At 40.1% G+C, this 23,796-nt stretch overlaps 1 protein-coding gene across 2 annotated transcripts in view; it reads left to right on the forward strand.

Annotated features, from left to right (window-relative positions):
* LOC148374601 (insulin-like growth factor-binding protein 3) overlaps positions 1–22,165 on the forward strand; it is a 29,806-nt gene extending 7,641 nt beyond the window's left edge. Inside the window, exons 2-5 of one of the 2 annotated variants that reach the window (XR_015850753.1) lie at positions 505–746; positions 12,583–12,702; positions 17,017–20,243; positions 20,560–22,165. Coding sequence is in view for 1 of the 2 variants with exons in the window: in XM_088338515.1 (XP_088194641.1) it covers positions 505–746; positions 12,583–12,702; positions 17,017–17,142 (488 nt within the window). In the remaining variant the exon portion in view is untranslated. Of the gene's footprint in view, positions 1–504; positions 747–12,582; positions 12,703–17,016 lie in introns of both variants that reach the window. The other variant, XM_088338515.1, reaches the window with a different exon arrangement.
* Positions 22,166–23,796: the final 1,631 nt, after the last annotated feature.

Consider the following 23,796-nt stretch of genomic DNA (forward strand, 5'->3'; position numbering starts at 1 on the left):
CCCTTAGTTACTTTTTTACATTTTCGTAGCATTATTCTGCCAAGGCAAAGGCTTACGACCCAATCAAAACAGGTCCCATCAGCTGAGAAACACTGGTCTGCAGTATACAAGGTTCAGCATCATCACGTGCTTGCTGAAAGGTCGCCATTGGCTTTGACAGAAGGCAAAGAGAGCTGCACCTAAAATGTAATTGGGCATGTCAAAAATTGTTTTTTTGGTAGGGAAGGAGCAAGGTCACTGATATTGTTTGGGGAGCCATGCCAAATGTGAGGACGTAGTTCCAGGATCACCGTTCAATTCCTTTGACACCAGACGAGGAGGGTAAGCTGGTGTACTTTGTGCCCTGATAGTTTGAAGTGGATGGTTTACGAAAATATTGTTGTTTTTTTAGTTTGAAAATGTAAACAATGGATTCGATTTATCATTTCTTGACGACTATCCGAAGGTGGTTCAACCAAAACACAGCACAGATAACAACCACGTGTTCTTTCAAAACACCGGCAGAGACCGTCGAGACTCAGGAAGAGGAGCGCAACTCTAGCAGCATTGTCTTCCAAAAGATGCACAGCAGACTGGCGGGACCCCCGAGATCACCGTTTAATGCCTTCCTCCCCTCGGCCAAAGCTGAGATTCTACGACGGGAGCAGCAGAAGAGAATTAAAAGCTTTAAGATGGAGGAATTGCCCGGACCACTTCTGACAGACCAACAGAATTTCTCCCTGGAGATCAAACCGGAGCCTGAGTATGTAAGTACCACCAACAAGTTTTCTTTTTCTGGGGCAGTGGTCCGCAACCTTTTCTGTAACATGGAGCGGTTCATTGTCTGACAATATTTTCATTAAACATATTTGTAAGTTTTCTAAAAAAATATTAACAAATACCCTAAAAGCAATTAAAACATTTTATGAAAATAGCAACAAAAACGTAGTTTGAGGTGTCCTTGAAAAGTTTAAAATATAATCTTTTCTCTATTAAGTATGTGTTGAAAATGCCCACCTGAGTTCAAAGTTCAAACTGAATTATATATTTTTTCTCACGGCACCTATCTGCTTTTATTTCACTTTTATTATTGGTGTTCTCGCCACGCAGCACAATACCCTGGAGGAAAGGGGGAGTGTGTGTGTGGGGGGGGATGGTTTCTTTTATTCCAGGATGAAAATAGTGAAAGTAAGAAAAGGACTGTTTCAAATACAGTTAGACCTAAACGCCCAAAAAAATGAAACAAGAAGAGTTTATTCGGGTGCACCCGAGATATTATGCTTGAGGAGAGGAGGCCGGGGGTATTGGGGGAATGGGGAAAGGAGAGTGAGTTTGCGTGTGTGGTTGCGGGTTCCTTTTATTCCTGGATTAAAATAGTACATGTAAGAAAAATGACTGTATCAAATACAGTTCAAATTTCAACCCAAACCCTCCAAAAGATGAAAGAGTTTATTCCAGCGCATCTAAGACAGACACATACATGCACAGTTTGCACACGCTATAGAAGCAGTTTGACAAAGGCTGCCTAAAGATTTAATCCAGAAGATGGAATCAGCAAGTAGAATATTTTGAAGTAACAGACACCACCTTTTATTACTGTGCTGTCATGTGGAACATTTAGATGTCCCAGTAATATCACACCAAAATCACATTCATTAATTTTTCGAACCAATTATGCGTGAGTTGGCGATCCGCAGCTCAGAAGCCGTCTGCAGCTTTTTAGCACTGCAGAGACTCCTTTCCAAAAATGTTTCTGAGTTGAAAACGGTCGGGAAGGGAAATGTATTTTTTGTTTTGCTCTCTCACTAAAATTGAGGTTGAAAAGACATCCGATCAAGGTTGTTACCTTAAATGCAGCAACGTCTTATATTTTGACAGGGAGTCATGGCTCTCAGGCTTGAACTCCTGCCTGGGGAACTTAACTGCAATGCTAAAAACAAATACCGGTCTCCTCCGCTACTTTTCCTTTCTGTTCACTGTTCCATAATCAAAGAGCTGTGCGGTCAAAGCTCCGCCCCTTTTATAGTATCACAAAGTCACCCCTTTCAAAATTCACAAGCTGCTATTTTTAGAATAGAATAGAATATACCTTTATTGTCATTGTTACAAAATGGGTTAACATATTGTGACAACGAAATTGGGCATGACACTTCAGTTTCACACATCCCCAGTGAGGTAAAAAAGCCAAGAAGATAAAGAAACAGAGAAGATAAGGTTATAAAACAAGGAGGATAAGGTTATAGTTATAATTTACACAATATTTACACAAGAAATGTCGGCATGTAGAAAGTTACATACAGTTTGGTATCGTAATCCAGTTGGTATCGTAAGGGTTTGTGCAATTGTGCATTTGGTGCAAAAATAGTCATCATAGTGCAAAAAATAGTCAACATGTGCATTTGGTGCAAAAAATAGTCATCATAGTGCAAAAAAATGGTCAACATTGTGCAAGGTGAGCAGTAAACATAGTACAGTCAACCTGAAAACTCGTGCCAACACTACCTCATACGAATATAATGTTACTCATGTCTTGTTCTTGCACATGTCGACTGCACTACGTTTAATGCTCAAAATGCACAATGTCTGACCATTTCCTGTTTCTGCACTATGATGTCTATGTTTGCACCAATGCATATGCTGACTATTTTTGCACTATGATGACTTTGCACCAAATGCAATATTGCACAACCGTTACGATACCAACGTTATCACGACAACCCTGTATGTAACATCCCACATGCCGACATTTCTTGTGTAAATACCATGTAAATTATAACTATAGCCTTATCCCCCTTGTCTTATAACATTATCTTCTCTGTTCCTTTATCTTCTTGCTCATACCTCACTATGAATGTGTAAAACTGGAGTGTCATGCCCAATTTCGTTGTCACAATATGTTAGCCCATTTGTAGCAATGACAATAAAGGTATATTCTATTCTATTCTATTCTATTCTATTCTATGTGCAAGAAACATAGACATGAGTACCATTTTACATTCGTATGAGGTAGTGTTTTTCCAAGAGTTTTTCAGTTTTTTGTGCGGTGTCTTTTACTATTTCATTTTATTACACTCTTTTTGTTGCCCAGATAAAATGCATGTTATGTTATGTTCTATTTCTTTTTTTGACTCCTCAGAATAAAAGTGACATTAAAAATTGGATTCCTGTAATTTTATCAACGCAATGAAACATACTGCAATTCATTAAAGAGACAGTATGTAACATTTAGTGTTTCCTAGTGGTATAGACTGTAACCATTCCAGAATTGTTGCTGGACATATTTGTTAATTGCTTTTTTTGGTCCAATATGGCTCTCTCAGCATTTTGGGATACCAACCCCTGGCTTATTCTAACGAGGATTGCGGGAGCGCTGGGCCCATTCCAGTCATGTTTTTGGAATGTGAGGGGGAAACCGAAGTGCTCTAGGGCATCGGGAGAACAAGGAGGCCGGTAGCTGGAATTGAACCCGGGAACTCCGAACTGTGAGGCGGACATGCTAATACCAAAACACCATGGTCACTATTGTAATGTTTAACGCAAAAAGTCACGTCCATCCACGTGCCTAGTAATTAGAAACACAAACTCACAAAATGAACCAAACCTTTGAAAAAAAGTTGATGTTGTATGGTCTCCGTGTCGTCTTATTGAATTAGGGACCCATACATCCCCAAATTCCTTTGCCCAAATATTTTTCTATAGCGGTTTGTTTACTATTGTTCAAGCAAGGGGTGTGCAATCTTTTCAGAAAGCTGGCCAGTTTTCGGAAGCTGAAAATGTGTGGGGGCCAACTATTCTTCCTGGCATTCTTTTAACAGTCTTTAATAAATCCACTGTCTTTGAAAGGTTTGCAGTGCTTTGTGATTAGCATCTTGACCTCTTAGCTCGCCTTTGCAGTATTTTCATTTGACTGGCACAGTCTCGTGTAAAAGCATTTGTTTCCAGTTAGCTTTTTGCAGTCCGCATGTTTTGTCTGACAGTGCCTCTTGATATTATAGTCTTTGAAAACAGCCACAGTCTCTTGGCAAATTGGGAAGACGCAGTTGATTCAGATTTTTGTAAAATCATACTACACACTACATTTTCCATTTATCCAGGAAGCAGCAGCCCTCAGAGTCAACTTTCCTTTTTTATTTACCGTGTGAGAAATGGGGTGGGGTAGAATTCTCTTCAGAAGCCAAGGGCAAGGTAGGACTACTGCTATCATCTGGTGAAATGGTGAATTTTTTTGTATGTTGTTTAAATGTATTTCATACTGCGGTCAATATTACTGGCAGGCCACGCATTATTAATTTTATGAGAGGCCGCAGGCCGGTAAAAATTTGCTCACAGGCTTTTACTGTTCCTCAGGTTGGACTTTGGACCTGCCTTTTCTAGCATGACGTTCTGTAGTTGACCATTCTCCACACTAAATGGCTGGTTGGGCAAGAATCCTTGTTTCCAACGTGACAGTTGCTTGACAGTCAATTGCTCCTGCCCGTGGAAACAACACTAATTTTCAGAGGTGAGGCTGTACAGGTTACACCTAGGCCTTCAGCTCCAGTCTTAAGTAGTGTGATGTGTTATTTGCGAACTTACTGGCTCTTTGAGCCGGTTCCTGGAAGTGAAATTTCCTTTTTATTTGTGAGGACTTAAGTGGAGGAGAAGTGATATGGGCTGACCCCAGATCCTGCCGCACGCCCGGTTCTCTGGGTCCGACGCCGCCTGGCACAGCCGGGTCCACTCGGTGGCGGTGACAAAATAAGCAGGAGGGGCGCGAAGGGCCTCGTGCCGCGGGGACGTGACACATAAAGCCTGTCTTTTATAACCATATCTAAGTTAAACAAAACTGTATGAACACAGACAAAATAGAACAGTGACATGGCATAATAAAACCCAAACACAATGACTAACATTTTAAGTCCCGACCTGGCCCAAAATTCGGATTGTGTCGGGATGGGCTTGGGCTTGTGCTTAAGATCTTACCTCTAGACCAGGGGTCGGGAACCTATGGGTCGCGAGCCATATATGGCTCTTTCTATAAGTACCTGTGGCTCGGAGACAAATATGATTGCATGCAAATTTTCTCCATCTCGTCCAAAACGTAAGCTACTAATCCTGTTCAGATACACACAAAGCCAAACCAAAGCTGACATTGAAGTAGTGCTTGGCAAAATATATAGGGCATGTTTTCACTACAATTTACAGTCAAGGTGTCACACGAAAAAAAAAAAAAAACTCGTTCTGGCTGTACATCGCTAAAGAATCTGTTATATAAAACCTCACTATATTATCTGTCTTCAGTGTTCAGATACCTTATGATGAATCCACAGAACACACTGTAAATACGCCAAAACACCGGAAGAGAATTTAAAGTTTTTTGATTGGGTGAGTGGGAGGGATGGGTGGAGCTATGCAAAAAGTGCAAGCACTCCCTCCCATCTCTCGCCCTACGCCGTCTGCGCCATACATAAGCACATCAGGCTCCCTGTTTGCAGAATGTTGTGACGTTTTTACAAAATAACAGCTTACATCTGGTTTTGAAACCAATATGTATGAAAAAAAGGGTCAAAATGAGTTTAACCGATCTTGAGTAATTGCAAGAAAGACACAAGTTTAAAATGGTATGTTTGTTGATTTTGCGACACGGGCTCTGGCATTATTCTCTTTTCATAATTTTTATCAAATCATCAAAAATAAATGTGCTGAAGACTAAGCTTTTGTCTGGGGCGCGGGTTTAGCAATTTAGTAAATTTGTCTCATAATATATTTTGTGGCTCTTTCCCAAAATAAAATTAATATATTTTGCTTTTATGGCTCTTTGAGTCAAAAAGGTTCCTGACCCCTGCTCTAGACTGAAAGTGGCAGACAAAATATTTACAACTTGCGAAAGGCTTACTCACTTGTTGTCCAACCTTTCCGTGCAATTCAGTCTCCTCCAGACATGGGACCAAGTCACACATGTGCAAGTCTCAAGTAAGTCTCAAGTCTTCACCTTCAAGTCCCAAGTAAGTCCCAAGTATTTTTTTCTTGGGCAAGTCAAGTCACAAGTCAAGTCCCGAGTCTTAGATTGCCAAGTCCAAGTCAAGTCACAAGTCATAAAAACAGCGACTCGAGTCGACTCGAGTCCAAGTCACTAAGTCTCAAGTCCCCATGTCTGGTCTCCTCAAATTTAACGGCTGTTTGCGTGATTGCTGTGCTGGATTACGGCCACCTAGCCAAGTATAGTTTGTAAAACCGGTCACATATTTCCTATGACTGCTTGCAAACTATCAGAGACAAACTTGGAATCTGATCGGCTTAACCAACAGCTTTTTTAACACGGCTTGCAGGATATTTTGTGAAGGCCTCTAAGCAGATTTCTGAGCCTAACAACAAATAATGGCTGAAATAATAATGGTTAAATGCTTAAATATTAAAGCACTTATCTGGAAGCAGCGCGACCAGTGAGATGCAATGAAAGGAAGTTGACGGACGATTTGGGATTATTTAAGAATTATTGATGGACAAAAAAGAATAACATCACTTGATTCATAATTTTTTTAGGCCAGCACGGAAGACCTTGCAGTCTCTGAAGGCTGATTTGATTTCAAGCTTACGACTTCAACCTTGGTTCAAGATGAGTCTGAAAAGTGGGAGTGTCAGTAAAACAACAATTGGAAAAAATAATGGAGCTTATTTTTCTTTACTTGTGGCCAGGTAGCGAACTACCCACGGCCCGGGTTCGGCGTGCGGCTCCGTGGTTGCAGACCACTGCTCTGGAGAACAGAGTCCGACTGCTTTTCTCGACTCTCCCCTGCTCGCTCCGCCTTCTCTCTCTGGCTCTCTATGTTTTGGTGTTTTTCTCCTCCTGTGGGTGATGAAATATTCTGGGGGAAGCGTGCTGAAGGTTGGCAGGCGCCGTGACCGACAGAATGGCACTGCAGCGAGCAGGGACTGTGGCCCTGCGGCCGAACCGGGTCAGTCGGTTGTTTGACCGCAAGGCGTCCGCGTGCCGGTAGTGCTAAGAGCCAGCAGATGATGGATTGGCCGCCTAGAGTGCCTGTTAGAAAACCCCGCTACTATTTCCATCTCCTCTTTTGGCCCGAGACATGAACTCACACAAGACCTGGGCTTTGGCTGCATGCTCGCTTTAATTAGCGACCAGAGTACTTGGCTTAGCTTAGGACAGGCCTTTTTGGCTCTGCTTTTAAGCTTTCCCCTTCCTACATCCATCCATCAATATCCTACAACGCTTATGTTGTGTCAGGGGAGCCTACCCTGGCGGACTTGGGACAAGGGGCAGGGCACACCTTGGTCTCATAGCAAATCAACAATATAACAAATTGAATTATGGCATTAGTGTTCCTGAAAATGAATATTTAGGGCTTTGTTCATGTTGGCTGTGCTTGAATATTTATCACTAATTTCCAAATCCATCAACACACTTGTCTCTGTCAATGCAAGGGAGAACAAACAACGAAACTTGCAAGCAAAACATCCTAGATATACTTGCTTAATCCCTATCAAATATTCAGTTTTACTTTGGGTTATTTTCTATATAAATTAATTTACATTAGAAAGAAAACACCTAAAACAAACTATCGATCTAGCTATCTATCTATTTATCTATCTATCCTGGTCATATCCCTTGAGAGGGGTGACCGACAGCAAGACAAATACATACAAAAACAAAGAAAATAAAAAGGGAAAAGGTAGGCAAAAACACACACAATTTTTTTTGGACCATGGCCAATAGGGTGGTCCTTATTTTTCGACTTTTAAAATTTCATGCTCTGACCCCTTGAATATGTTCCAATATATACAAAACGTAATTAGGCAAAGTTTCATCAAAATCAAAGGATATTTAGAGGTCGCTCAAGGCCTCTGAAATTTTGGTATGAAAAATAAGGATTTTTCGCACATTATATCAGACCTAGTGTACAAAGTTACTTGTAACTTTTCTTGTGTTACAATTATAAGCAATGGACTGAAATTGGATGTTCTAAAACGCCGTACACATAGGGTTAAGATTTCCGTTTTTTCTCGAAAATTGCCAAAATTGTACCATTTTGGGAAATTTCAAAGTCGTTGAGCTACCTCTAAATATTATCCAAATTGTTCAAAATTGCACACAGTGTGTTTTTATCGATATAAGAACATATGCGGGGGGTCAGAGCCCAATATTTAAAAAAAAAAAATTTCGACCCCCATTAAGGACCACCCTAATGGCCAACCCAAATGCCCAAACACCCAAACAGGTTAAGCACCTTGGCACTCAAGTTGGTCATGCTTTCGTCCCTCCAGATGAAACGGGACACAAGAATGCGCCCGTGCCGCTCGGGTCAGGGTGACACAACACACTCTTCTGTTCAACAGCAGGGCCCGACAGCTTTCACTGGTTTACCCCTGCCGCATCATACGGGTGCCCTGCTCATCCCTTAGGACACGTCTGAACATCCCACCATCATTTTACAAAAACAAACTAGGTCGGTAAAATTTCACCTGGAGTATATAAGGTTCAAAATGCCACAGAGGTGTATTTTTAATGTGACTGCAAACAGAAGAGAGGGATTTACACTACGTAAGTGTAAAGCGTTCCAGTTTTGGGCACATTGAATCTTGATTCTAACATACTTTTTACTGCAGGTGTCTCGAGCAGATACTCAAGATAGGTATCGGGTCTCAATCAAGCTCTTTTGTATGGATTGGCTGGGTTAAAACTTTGTAATGTGGGACCACTATGGTTACTGTTTCAACCATTACTTTGTATTTTCCTTGTTAAGTGCCAACCTTTGCTTAAAAGTTTACACCGAATTTGCACTAACAACCCGGTCAGGCAAAAAATTCCAAATTTTTGGTATCCTGAAAGAAATAAAGTTTCCATGCAAGTTGCTGGTAGGTCTAGGCACCTGTAACTTATATCTGTGGCCACGTAAACCATCAACACGACAGAACTCAAAAAATTGATCAAAGGGCACATTGATCATTCCATGTAGTACTTTTAACACAAAAATTAAATCAAATCGAATTCTGCGGAGCTCCAAAAAGTCCAAGTTCAGCTTTTGTAGTCTTTCCGGATATGACAAATTGTGCATCCCAGGTATCCGCTTCGTATGCCGACGTTTAACTCCTTCCAGTAGGTTGATGTTTTTGAGTAAGTAAGGGTTCCACACAACGCTATTATATTCTAACATACACGCAAAACATTCAAACTAAGAATGCTGGGTTCTTGTTGTAAAAATGTATGTAAATGTTTGATGCTACGTTATTGGCTTTGTTGGTAATTTTGGCAGTATGTGTGATAAACTTTTGGTTTGAAGTAAGAGTGACACCCAGATCCTTATGTTCAGTAACAACATTCAAATTATGATTATTAATGGTATACAGCGGAACAGAACCATGAAAAAAACGACTGTTCTAAGCATTTATGAGATAACAGTTGCAGTTGCTACTGTTCGGCCCAAAGAAAAACGTATTTAATATCATTTTGAAGAGAATCAATTGTTCCTGCAACCTGGGTTTTGGGGAAGAAAGCCGACAGTTTAGCATCAAACAAAAATTGAGATTTCACTACTTTGAATGACCTCGGGTAGGTTGTTCACAACAGACAGGAATAATAATGGTCCTAGTACTGAGCCCTGCGGTACCCCACTACAAACTTCCGACCACGCTAAAAGAACATCGTCAATTTTTACGCATTGTTTACGATTTGACAAGTATGCAGTTATCCATTCAAGGAGTTTTTCACTAATACCATAACATTTCAGTTTTTGTAAAACCTTGACATGAGACACTTTATCAAAAGCCTTGCAAAAGTCTAAGTAAACAACATGACCAGCCATATTGCGAACGAAAAACATACTGGTAATATTATTCAAATGAGCTATCAAGTTAGTCATGGTAGAATGTCCGGACCTAAACCCATGTTGCTTAAACGTAAAAAGATTGTGCTCCTGTATAAATTTCCATACGGCATCTGAAATAATTCTCTCAAACACTTTACAGACGCAGCTAGTCAAGCTAACTGGTCTATAGTTAGCTGCACTTGTTGTGCTCTTGATTTTCTTTCTTTTTTTTAAATTTTTTTTTTAATACTATTTTTGCCCTATGGAATGTTTTCAAAATCTAGTCCACGAGCATTGAGTTGGACACCTGGATTCTGAACTTGCAAACTAATTCTTGTAACCTGCAGTGCTTACAATGTGAACAAACCAAGGCATAAAAGTAAATGATAAAAAAACCGAGACACGTTTGTTTCACATGGCTGCAAAGAAATTCTCATGTCAAGAAGACGTATGAAACAGAGATTGCAGTTACACTTAAGACCAGAGGTGGCAGTCGCGAGTAGAAAACAAACAAACTATTAGTTACTGTTGAAATGGTTTTAGGTAATAGCATTCCCCAATCATTAAGGAATCATTTTACCACAAGAATAAAAATATATTTCAGGCAACACACGTGAATAATGAAGCTCTTTATCAAATGAGGGTTTCAATTAAACAATTTATACCAGGGTCAGGAAAACTATAGCCCGTGGGCCAATTGCGGCCCTTCAGGCTTTTTCATTGAGCCCACCAAACAAAAATGTTTTTAAACAGTACTAATAATAATAAAGTGTTGTTTTGTCACTACTTTTGTCCCTATTGGCTCCAACATTCAAAGCTGGCTACATTTTTCTTTCCTTGCTAAGTGTTTATTTTATTTTACCAGTAGTTGTGTCACAATTTAAGCTTTTCAATGCATAGTTTCAAATTTAGTGCCATGAAAGAGGCATAATCCATTACATTGCTTTAATTCAATTTGATTAAATAGTTTATTCATTGACAAAAAAAAATCATTTTGGCCTTTTAGCTTTTTTTAACCCAATCCGGCCTGTGACTCAAAAGGTTTATCCACCTTGGTTTTAACAATCCAGGACTTAACACCAACAAGTTCGGATTTAAAACTAGCTAGAATACAAGACAAGTTTGGCATAATTCACAGTCACCAGAACCAAGATGTCCTGTATTGACCTCAATCCGACCAAAGTTCACAACTAAGGGATAAATTGCATCGTGTATAATTCAATCAGTCTCTCGTGTTAGCCACCACACTAAAACAAGCGCTCACTCCAACACGCAAGCGCTCCTCTTACATCACAACCAAGGTACATGTATGTATAAGTTGTTTAAGAATTTTGTGATGTGGGTCACAAAATAGCACGTGCGTGGTAGCAGACCAGCCGTTTTCTTTACCTTTTAACCCCTCGCAGGGTCACAGATTGGAGCCAAATCCGGCTACAACTCTGGAATGGTTACGGTCAGTCAGAGGGCACATGTTGAGACAGCCAAGCGTTAACACTCAGGCTCGCACTTTCACTGAGTGGGAACGTAAATCAGGCGAGGGAACCTCTGATATAATGGTACTTGATCATGAGTTTTTGCGTTAAGTCACACGCATACCCAAAAGTAAACTGTCGGCCATATTGGATGGGTCCACCGGTCTTTGATGTTATATATGTATATGGTTGTACACCTATTTTGTTGAATGTTGAAATGAAAGAAGAATTTGGCTTCATTGTTGGTGATTTTATTGCTTATTTCTAATCACTGTTACAAAGTGAGTGGAGACCAGAGTTAGAACCTCACTTGCAATGCTGCATTCCGAGATAGTGGGTGCGCACCATAAACCCTAGGGAGAAAATGTTGCGTCGTCTCCCAGACAAAATGAGCTCCTAATAAAGCACAGAGTGTCCCTGAAAGCCTGGGTGATAAGAGTGCACCCTTATCCGGTGAATGTCGGGCAGAGATAGGCTCCAAATTAACGTAATTCGCCCCGTTGTGTTATTTTGTTTGGAGGGGATCGTGTGGACACATGTGTTAGTTTGACACTCTTTAATAGGGATAATCGAAGTAACAAAAGGCGTTTTGTAGAGGAAAGGAATTGAAAATCTAGTAAAAAATAAAAAATAAACACGGCCCATAAAAGGCAAGGCTGTATAACAACTACAAAGTTTTACCAATAAGCAAGCATTAACGGCTTGGTTTGGAAGGGCATGAACTTCAATTATCCGACGCTCAAACTCAGTTGAAGCAGTTATCAAATACTGGAGTTTCTAATATCTAAATCAGTCCCCTGTTGCCCCAGGAACCTTACATCCAAGAATGGCGAAGGCATGCTTAAACACCTTGCTGGCTGAAAAGAGTCCCAGTGATCACATTATTTGAACCCTGACCCTTATACCACAGGCTTTTCTCTAGCGCACATGGGTCTTGTTTGTACATTAGCGAACATTTGTTGTCGTAACTTAGCCTTAAACGTTCAACAACATTCAAACCAAAGCTTTGATCGCCATATTTCAAATGTCAATCACAATAATATTGAGGTAAACACCCACCCGTCCACTATGGCCGCCTAACTCAGGTTTCCCTTATGTAGATTACGTGATGGTAACTCTCAATTCTGATTTTGGTTATACATCGTCGCTCAGATAGGTAAGTGATATCACTGCCAAGAAAATTAAGAGTGCGCTCCGGCTCAGTTGACAGCATTGCCACTTACAGTTTAATAAATGTCATCTACCCAAAACTGAAAATAAACCGACAACGATTGGCCGGCAACAATTTCAAGAAAAAAAACTTATCGCTGCCTTTTGTGTGTGTGCAGGGTCCCTGTCGGCGAGAAATCGAGAGCATCCTCAGCAGCCTCAAGATAACGGACATCCTCAATCCGCAAGGTTTCCGCATACCCAACTGCGACAAAAAAGGGTTTTATAAGAAAAAGCAGGTAGGAAATCCGACCGCAGTAGCTGCTATGTGTGATCATTTTTTTTCGTTGCTTGGAGTTCATTCACTGCCATCAGAGTAACAAAAAGGATAATTGACACCTAAGACATCTATAGATTTTTTAACAGCGTTAATTTTTTACTCTTTATCAATTTGACTTTGTCTTTTCTCAAAGGGTTGTTTTTTGACATCATATACTGTTTTTTTCAAACTATTAAGCACGGCTAAAAATCCTAAATCTGCCTGAAATTCGCACCTTACAACCCGGTGCGCCTTATGTCCTGGAAAATATTGATGGATGGAATTGGAAATGCATACAGTTTTTATTCATGTGCATTACTACACCAGGTATTACACTACTCCACCGTATTTGCGATTGATCAATTGACAAAGATTGCTGACAGTAATGCAAAGCATTGTATGCAACGGGAATCGAGCCTTGGGCACAGAGCATATGGATATGGATGACACATGAAAAGGCATTAGTTTTTATCTCATTGTCGCACTATTTTTACTTACGGTACGAGGCACAGATGTTAGAGAATGGAGACGACAGAAAGTCATCCGGATATATATATAAAACAATAATCTCATTCATTGTCAGATACACCAAAGAGATTGTGTATATATATATATATATATATATATATATATATATATATACATACGTACATGATCTATCCATCAACAAAACAATTATTTTTTTCTGCATCCCCGAAATAGACAGACCATCTGAGAACTCCAAAAATACCCATAGGGCAATTTAACATTAGACCTTGAAAACTACATTACAGTGTTATGTAATCACTTCTATTGTTAAAACTGAGGACATCGGCAGATGGCTTTCATGGGTTTTATTACAATTCTCTCAAATTAAATGGTACATCAGAAAAGACATCTGAAGTAAAAAAAAAAAAAAAACAGTGCAAAATGAATAAATGACTCACTGCAGCGCCAAGCTGAAAGTTGCAACAACAACGCCGTAAGGCTGTTTCGAGGTTTCCAAATCGTTCCTTCCAAAACATAAACAGCACACAAGCTCTTTATTTCTCAAGAGCAGGGCCAAACGTCTTACTTCCCGTTCACAGAAAGGAAAAGCAGTGACTCAAACTGTGAGCCTCCTGCAGCCCAATTATAGACAAGAATCTGTCCTCCTGTATTCATCGGTAGTTATTAGAGCCTCATCATTGCACCGCTGCACCAGTGAGGTAGACCCCTAGCCACTGGCGCTGGAGACTGTGACCGCAGGGACCAAACCCCAGCGACGGGCGCTGCCTGGCCGGGAACCGACTTTCCGTCAAGGTGGCGGCCTGCACCCGACGTCCTCACCCCATAATTGCCGGACTTTTGAGAAGCCATCCCAGAAATAGAGCGGTGGCCGTGCCCCCGCCGCCCACCCCTCGCATCCCTCGCTCAGCCCGCAACGGGCTTGTTATAAATGAGCGGTTCGTACGCGTTCATATGGAGGCACTTAGGCACCGCTGCATCGCTTTTCTCGTTGCAGGCCACGCACTTAACTCATTCAGTACCTAACGTACTTTTAAAAAGCTTTTTTTTGTATGGTTTAAGCTCAGTTTTTCAGTCCCTCATAAAAGTTTTGAGGAGAACAAAAAAAGGTTATTTGTTATCGTTGCTGCAGACACTGATGCCTCTTCATAGAAGCTGAACTTGCTCTGGGATCCTTCTTGTAGCTCGAATTGCTCGTCTAACGAGCAAATCTTCTCGATAGGAAGCAATCAAAAGCTAATGGGCCCGTTCCCGACCTCCCAAAAGAATCAGTGTACCCTAAATAGAAATAAAATACATCTTCCTGATCAGTAAAACACATTCAAATTGTAATTAAACATAAAATATACAGAAATTAGATAAATAAGATGATCTTAACCAAATGAAATGCAAGTTTATTATGAGTACTTACCCCAGAGGCAGTCACCTCAATGAAGATTTGTGTGCGGTGCAAAGGAGGGGGAGGGAAGAGTGTCAGAGATTACATCCCTGTCAACTTATACGTGTCCCCGAATGTACTCATTTTTGTTTTGTTTCAAATTCTGCACACCGTATAACAATTCTTGTATGGCTCTAATCCGGATCATGTCAGTCTCATGATCGTAAATCGTTATTATTGTCGCAATCCTACATAGTCTGTCTTGCCGTGACTAATTTGGTGCAGCGTTGGCTTTGTAAGGTGTATTATCACTATAAAAGGAGGATTTGCAATCATTAATAAGAGGAGTATTTGGCAGAGGTTTACAGGTATGAGATCAAGAGACTGTTGATGATATGTAAGCACTTAGTGTTCACTTAAAATTATTTAAAGTTACTGTAGCTTTGAGTAAACGTACACACAATTTCCATTTTTGCCTGGACAAGCTGATGCTAGCTATAAGCAGTCATGAGTGGTGAGTGGTCTCGAGCTGTCTCTGGTGGTAGCCTCTGGGACAGCTTGTGATCTGGATTTTCTTTTGTATAGAGAGCAAGAGTTTTGTTGCAGGTAAAACTCATACCTCATTTTTGTGTGTAGAGGTCCTGGTTTAAAGAGCTACCACCTTATAAAGGTACCAAGTCAGGTAACATCCGACCTGCAAGCTACTCAAAATAAGTCCACTCATACCTACAACCATGGCCAGCAGATGCAAATGTTTTCAGCGGATGTTCATTTTTGTCAGCAATTATTTGTAATACAATGCCTGGCCATTGCAGAGCGTAGAATCAAGGCACCCCAATTTAACCGTTTTTGTAGCCAGCCGGCACGGTAAACTACCACTAAGCTCCGTATGGTAATTACACACCATCTCTGCAGCAGTAGGCGCCATTGTAACGAACTTGCAAACGGCTGCTCGAAATGAGTGACCAGATCGAGTCGGATGTTACCTCTACTTTTGACGGTAGTTAATACCATTGTTTATTGCTCTGTAATGGCCCTGTTATAATGCAGTGCTATAAATCACAAATTAAAGAAAATAAAGAAAAAGTAGGAGTAATAATAAAAAATCAATAGGGGTTATTCCTTACTAATTATATTGGTTTCTGGTTATCCGTATCGGTGACTACCAAGAGTTAAGAACCTGAGTCTGTATGGGTCTAAGAAATGTCATTTTGTGCATTGAAAATTTTGTAGAAGTCTAATGGAATCACTTTTTTCTGTTGGTTTTTAAATAGCAAACAGACAAACAAACAAACAGAAAAAACAAACAAATCAATACACAAACAGAAAAAATAAATAAAATAATTACATCAATAAACATCAAAACTGAAAACTAAATTTTGATAATCTTCAAAACAACAGATTGAAATAAACAAATGAATAAAAATCAATATTTGGGGGAACAAAAGGCAAAACAAAAAAATCCCCCAAACAAGAAAGTACGCTCTTCTGAAAGTTTTCAGAAAACAATGAAAATTAAAGGGAAAAACATGACCAGAAAAAAACATAACTGATGTTTTTCAATTAGCCTTCAAAAGGACGCTTCTGTCGTTCCAGTTTCTTGTTCAACATCTGTTTTTTGTTTCATCATTTCAACCGTTAAAGGTAAAGAAGGGATTGAAATGACTGCAAGTGAATAAACCAGGACCTTCCTTTCACCTGGAATCATCTTATAAGAAGTCCGGCTAATTGTTTGCGTAGAGTGGTGGCAACACAATATGCAGCACTGCACTTTTTCATGCGGTCCGCTCAAATTCGGATGAGCGCAATTCTTGGAGCCGAACCGTCCGCTCAAGAGCCATACACCTATCCTCCTCTGAGATATCTTTTCGACGTTCTGCTATTCTTAGCCGACGTGTGTTGCGATGCAGGCGCACGACTCCCGTCCCGGCGGCTGAGAAACGCTCGCATGTTTTACAAGAGCGGGTGTTGACCTTTAGTAAAATTGGCAAAAAAATAACAGCCCTGGAGTTTCTCCACACAGACTCTGTAAGTCATTTGTAGTACCCATAATTTGGAGTCATGGGTATAATCAGCAACAGATGATTCGTGCTGCCACCGGCATCTGAAAATAGATCTGGGTTCTCAGTTGTTCGCGAAGGTCCCTAAGCAAATATTTGAGCAGGTTTCTGTTTACTTTTAAGGTCTCTATATGTGTGCGTAACAGGAGGTGGACCATAAAAGTTGCTGAAAATACCACAGCACGCCGAGTGGCCAAGGCTGCGTCCACTCAAGCACAATCTGCCCATTAATGCTTCTTAACTATTGCCGTTTTCCTTCATTGACTAAGGGGGCCTATTAGCCATAATGCCGCACATTCAAACTGTTTTTTTTTTTTTTTTCAATTTTGACTACGTTTGGCCTCACTCTGTCCCTTTTCTCCACTCGCAGTGCCGTCCATCCAAGGGCAGAAAGCGAGGCTTCTGTTGGTGCGTGGACAAATTCGGGCAACCCTTGCCAGGTTTCGATGGGAAGGAGCAAGGAGTCTCCCGGCACTCCAGCTCAAGGAGCCAATAGGGTCCCGGAAAGGACTTGGGGGCAGGTTAAAGATCTGTAAACAAGCAGTGACTCTAAGGATGATGGGAGAGGGCCAATATCCGGATGTTTGCTTTCTCTATCTAATGGACCTTTTGTTGATACAAGGAACAAACGAGGAAGAAAATCCAAGCAATTATTGCAAGAAGTTGAAGGGAAGCACAGTTGTGTGCGTTATTAATGATAAGGATGCACGGTAATTATTGAACTGATATTTAGTGCGTTGGTTCTGAACTAGTCTGATTTGAGGACCCACCATTGCACCCCAATGACAAGCTGCAACCCATATCAAGAAAATAATTCCACTTCTCAAACGTATCAAATGCAAGGATTCTACAGTTTAAGGCAGAGAAAGAATATAGTCACGAGTTTTTGGGGGGTTTTTTTGTTTCAAAAAACAAAACCTAAACTAGTTCAAGTACTGCATATACTGGCATATAAGCATACATTGGATATAAGCAACCCCCAGAAACTGGTTTAAAATAGCCACACACTAAAAAAAAGTTGTACCCAAAGCATTAATAAAATGTACATAAAACATAGATAATAATTTAATAATAAAGAAAATGAAGATATCAGGTTAATATGCAGGTCCAAATTGTCCCGAGGTTTGTATAAGCGAGTGAGCTGTCTCTGTGGTTGGCACCAGTTCAAGGTGTCCCCTGCAACCCTAGTAGAGATGAGCGGCCCAGTGAAGTGGATGGACGAAGATAAATATATTGGTAAAAAGCCGGAAATATAAAACTTTTAAAACATTTAATGGAAACTCATTTACAACATACTCACAACATTCACTCGTCAACCTTTTTTGCAATCACTTCCATCTTTAACTCGATCACTGTTTTCCACGTTTCCTTTCCCCTACCATTAACTTTCCTGAGACACATTATTATGGGAATAAAAATGAAATAAAACAAATAAAATCACAATAAAATGAGATATGGTCCCTCTCAAACACAGTGGGGATAAAGCTGATCATCGCCATCTACCTTTTAAGGAGTGTAATTATCCTTCCATTTTTTTATTCCTGGCATGATGTTGCCAAGGCAAAGGCTAGCCACCCAAAGAAAAAGGGTCCACCACCAACTTTTGGGTTCTGACCCACCAGTTGAGAAACACTCGTTGAGTGGACAGATAATACAATAAAACAATGTCACAGTTTTCAGTCCCATAGTGAAAAAACTGCAAAATGGTCACTTGTAGCCAGTGTTGGGAGTATTGTGTTTTAAAGGAACGCATTCATGGAACACAATTGAGTACAAGTACTGTTTTGTTCATGTTATTAATAGATTTTTGTAACTCTAGTTATTACAATATGGTGGGTAACTCCATGACAGTTCTTATTGAAATGAAATGAAATGAAATGAAATGAAATTATCTGCATTTATATAGCGCTTTTCAAGTCAATGACTTCCCAAAGCGCTTTACAATGTGCTCCACATTTCCCAATAGCGGCCTTGCAGCCATGTAAGGCGCTAACCTGCTTATTGGGGGTATTAGGGGTTCAGTGTCTTACCCAAGGACACTTCGACATGTAACACGGACGAGTCGGGATTCGAACTGGGATCCCTTGATCCCAAGACGAGCGCTCTACCTCCTGAGCTACTGCCGCCCCGATGTATGTATTATGGATTATTTCACTAATGAAGTAATACATGACCCTTAATCCACCAGCAACGCAATGCTAAACACAAAACCGATGAAGGGTGGGCAAGTTTATGTTGTATGTACCTGCAAAATACCACTAAATGCAGTACGGTGGCGCCGTTTCAAGCACAGAGTATGTGGTTTTATCTCACCCGCTTGAGACGATGGAAGTTTAAAAGCCTCCCCAAGTAAGCTTTGGCTATATATATCTTCTATTATTCTAGGCTCGTCTATTAAAACTGTAACTAAGAAAAAAGGGACATCGGACTTTTTGGGTCTCATAACCAGGAAGTTTTAGCTTCAATCGGACATCACTCAACATAAGCAACACAAATGGAGAGACAGCACGATGCAATACTCAACTTAAACATCTCCCTTTAGTTATATATTGATTTTGAAGTGTTGTTACTGAAACCTAGCTAATCGACAGTTTCTTTTTACAAAGAGATCGGCAACCAGCGGCTCTGGAGCCGCATGTGGTACTTTGGTGCCCCCTGATGTGTTTTCAAAAATGTTTGATCATAGAAAAATATGCGGTTTCTGGGGAAATACAATATGGCTCTTTCAACATTTGAGTATCCAATCCCGGACTTAACACATAATAACCAGAACAACACAATTTGTTATTATTGTTTAACTTTTCCTCAAGTGGTTTGAGGGGAAAATTTGGTTTTCCCAGTTTCCTCAAATGCAACGTGTTGTCAGGTTCACGTCTTCCTCATTACATAATGCCCAAATTAATTTCTGAACAATAAAGATAACCTCAAGGTAACCATGTGAATTATTTAGCTCCTCCCAGTGTTCAAAAACATCTATCATTAAAAATAACTCTATACAAACATGCAATTTTAGAATAACAGCAGTAGGTCGAGAGATAAGCATTAATTTCACATAAAACAAGTTTCACTTAATGTGACCTGACATAATTGTCCACCTTTATCTTGCTGCTACTCAACACCCACAAAATGGTTTGGGAAAAAAATTGGGAAGTACAGTAAATGGTGAGGTTTGGTCATTTTGAGTCTCTGTTGTTCGTAGTTTTTAACACTCTTTTCCGGTTGCACTACACCATACAGTGAAATCTAATATTTAAATAAAACACGCTGTCCCTTTAAGTTGATTTTACTTTTTTGTAGTCATATGTCAGCCTATACAATTTCCCAGTATTTCATAGGATCTTTGATCATTTCTAATTGTGTACGTCATATAAAAAGATTTGTGCGGGAAGGACTGATGGATTTCTAGTCTAATCCCAAACGTTTTGGTCACTGGTAGCAGACGGCAACGTCATCTTAGATTGGTAATATTGTCATGTTATTGTACAGTCTGTCTTACTGTGAGTTAACAGGTGCCGCATTGTGTTTGTAAGGTTTATTTTCGCTTAATAAGGGGACTTGCAATCACTAATAATGGGAGCAATCGGCTGAGGCTAACAGGTTTGTAGACAAATTATTTTACAGTGGGGCAAATTAGTATTTAGTCAACCAATAATTGAGCAAGTTCTCTCACTTAGAAATATTAGAAAGGCCTGCAATTGTAAACTTGGGTACAACTCAACCATGAGAGAAAGAATATGGACAAAAAAAAAAGAAAATCACATTGTTTGATTTTTAAAGAATGTTTTTGGAAATCATGGTGGAAAATAAGTATTTGGTCAATTCCAGAAGTTAATCCCAATACCTTTTTATGTAATCTTTGTTGGCAATAATTTCACACACCGTTTCTGGTGTTTTGACCTATTCCTCCCTGCAGATCAGATGATTCAGGGCTGTCGTTGGGCAACACGGACTTTAAACTCCCTCCACAGATTTTCAATGAAGTTGAGATTTGGAGACCGAGTAGGCGACTCCAGGACCTTGAAATGCTTCTGACGAAACCAGTCCTTTGTTGCCCTGGCTGTGTGTTTGAGATCATTGAATGGTGAAAGACCCAGCTACACCTCATCTTCAATGCCCTTGCTGGTGGAAGGAGACGTCCACTCAAAAAATCTAGATACGTAGCCCCATTCATTCTTTCCTTTCTCTAGCGAACCACAGACAGGCCTGGACGTGTACTGGCTTCAGCAGGGGGACACGTCTGGCAGTGCAGGATTTGAATCCCTGGTGGCAAATTGTTTTACTCGAAGTAGCCTTTGTCACTGTGGTCCAGTCCCAGCTCTCTCAAGGCCATTAACTAGGTCCCCCCTGAGTGGTTCTGGAATTTTTGCTCACCGTTTGTGTTGTCATTTTGCCGTACCGGGTGAGATGTTGCATGGAGGCCCAGATCAAAAGAAGGTTATTAGTGGTCTTGTATTTCTTCAATCTGACTGGTGCAGGTCTATAATTTTGACTCTAGTATCTTTCAACAGCTCTTTGGTCTTAGCCTTAGTAGAGTTTTGAAGGGAGACTGACCGAGGTTGTGGACATGAGTCTTTTTTTAACAATGAGTTAAAACAGGTTTCATTGATACAGGTAACGAGTGGAGCCTTGTTAGACCTTATTAGAAGACGTTCACACGCCTTGCTTGCGTGTAGGTGACAAAATACTTATTTTCCATTCCAATTTAGAAATAAATTATTTAAAAATCAAACAATGTGATTTTCCTTTGTTTACCACATTCTGTCTCTCATAGTTAATGTTTACCCATATTGACTATTACAGGCCTCTAATCTTTTCAAGTAGGAGAACTTGCACCATCGGTGTTTGACTAAATACTTATTTGCACCACTGTATATGGCATTTCCAATTTAGTCAGGAATTAGTGATGTGTTGGACATGTTTTGGATGTATTATGGATACATCCAAAACATGTTCGCAAGTGTTCAGTTGTCAACTGAAACTCACAACCCAACTTAATAACAAGTAGGCCTTGATTGTTTGCTTCTTGAATCTCTTTGGTTTCCTTTACAGTTGACAACAACAGACAAAATGGCCTTTGCTCAATTTGGACAAAGAAGCCTTTGCTTTGAAGCTATTCAGCAAAAAATGCCTGTCCAATAGATACCACTTCACATCGGTTGGCAGATAAATTAGACTGATGTTTTCCTCTTAAACTAAAATAATAAAACAAAATGATCTTAGTTCTGGCAGTCATCATTTTGGTCAGGGAGCCTAGATGGGATCCAGGCACATTTTTTGTTATTTTAAAATCATTGAACAAGCGCACAAATGTGTTTCTGTAAAATGTTATTTGATTCGTATGTATTAAATAAATGTGTTACTATTGGCTTGTGTACAGTGTATGATGATGTTATGGCAGAACAGGGCATATTTTTGTAAATGCGCAGAAACCCAGTTGGAGGCAAATATTTAGTTTGCATGTACAGTACATGACAACTCTCAAATGTCTATTTTTACTTAATAAAGGAAAGACCAAACTATGTATGTTGTATTTTCATCTTTTTTTTTGGTGGCTACAATCACAATCGTTCTAATTGTCATAGGTCGTATCACTAAAATATATCTTAGCACAACAGTCCATTCGTTGTAAAAGCTGTTATTTCATATTGGAATCGACTAAGAACAGAAGATGGACAAACGGTCCTTTTATGACATTTGAAGGATAAATAGATAGATAGATACTATATTCATCCCCGCAGGGAAATTCACATTTCCAGCAGCATCCCTTCGCTGAGAACAATACAATGAAAAAGCAAAAGGAATACAATATACATATACCCAATGTGACGTGCTAATACCCACTGTAGTGTGTTGTATTTAAATAGTGCTACATAAAATACACACTGCAAAAAAAGTACGGTAATATGCAATGTAGGGGGTGTGGTTTAGTGTGGGCCTTTAACTCCACTCGGCGGAGTAAAGAGCCTCATGGCGTGAGGAAGAAAAGATTTCTTCAGTCTGTCCGTGGGGCAAGTCCCTTGGCAAATGAGCCTTTGAAGCAGGCATTTTAAACATACCATATGGGTTGGATCTGGCCCGTTGGATGGTTTAATCAGTCCTGCCATACATTTCTGAGTATGTCAAAAAACGAAGTGAGGTTTAAGTCATGTCTATCAGAAGTTGTGATTTTTATAAATAAACTCACACCAAATGCTCTCTCCAACCACTGAAGGGCACTGTTGAATTTGCATAGCCTGGTGAGTTGTTTCAGGTGTAAAACTACATTTACTCCTTTGTTAAAATTGACCAGTCAACACATTCAATGCCAAACATGAACATCTTTCTTCCTCATTGTTTGTTAAAACATGTGTGCAAATAGTAGGTTACCAATGTAGGTAGAATGACAAAGCATAATAGTACAGTGGAACCTCGGTTCTCGACCATAATCCGTTCCAGAACCCTGTTCGAAAACCGATTAAGTCGATCACCGAAAATCGTTTTTCCCTTTAAAAGTAATGTAAAAACGTCTTAATCCGTTCCAACAATCTGAATGTTTACCACGAACGTAAACATGAAGCTAACCCAGGCTAATCGTACGTTCATGAATGTGTAAAAATAAAAAAATCAGGTCGTTTACACGTCATTTAGCACCCGGGTCTCCACAACAAGTCGTGAGCGGTTAAAGGATAAATAAAAGATTTATGAATAGGATTTTTTACCTTTGTGGTGGTCTGCAGAAGCCATGCTCTATTCCCTCAAAAGAAGGGAAACTCGCACATTTTCTTCATATTTTGCTATTATTTCTTTCTTAAATGCAATAGTTGTACGCACTACTCTTCTTTTTTCACCGGTAGCAACTTTGCTGCTTGCACCGACCTTCTTCCGAGGCATAATTAGGGGTTAAAACACTCCCTTCACCGATATTAAAAACGAATGCAAAAAGAAGTGCACGCTCACGTGACAACAGTTCTTCACGAGGGGTGGGGGCAATCAACACCCGTACGCCGCTCGGCATCGCCCCTAGTGTACCGGCGTTCGAACTCCGTTTTTTTGAACGAAAAGAGAAGCAAGAATTTCTCAAATATTTTGGTCGAGAACCGATTTGTTCGAACTGAGAGGCGTTCGAAAACCGAGGTTCCACTATACTGAAAAGCAAAGCTCAAAATCTGGA

The sequence above is a fragment of the Urocampus carinirostris genome, chromosome 1, assembly GCF_059441175.1.
Source record: "Urocampus carinirostris isolate Australia breed hairy pipefish chromosome 1, RoL_Ucar_1.0, whole genome shotgun sequence".
In the NCBI taxonomy this organism is placed as follows: Eukaryota; Metazoa; Chordata; class Actinopteri; order Syngnathiformes; family Syngnathidae; genus Urocampus; species Urocampus carinirostris.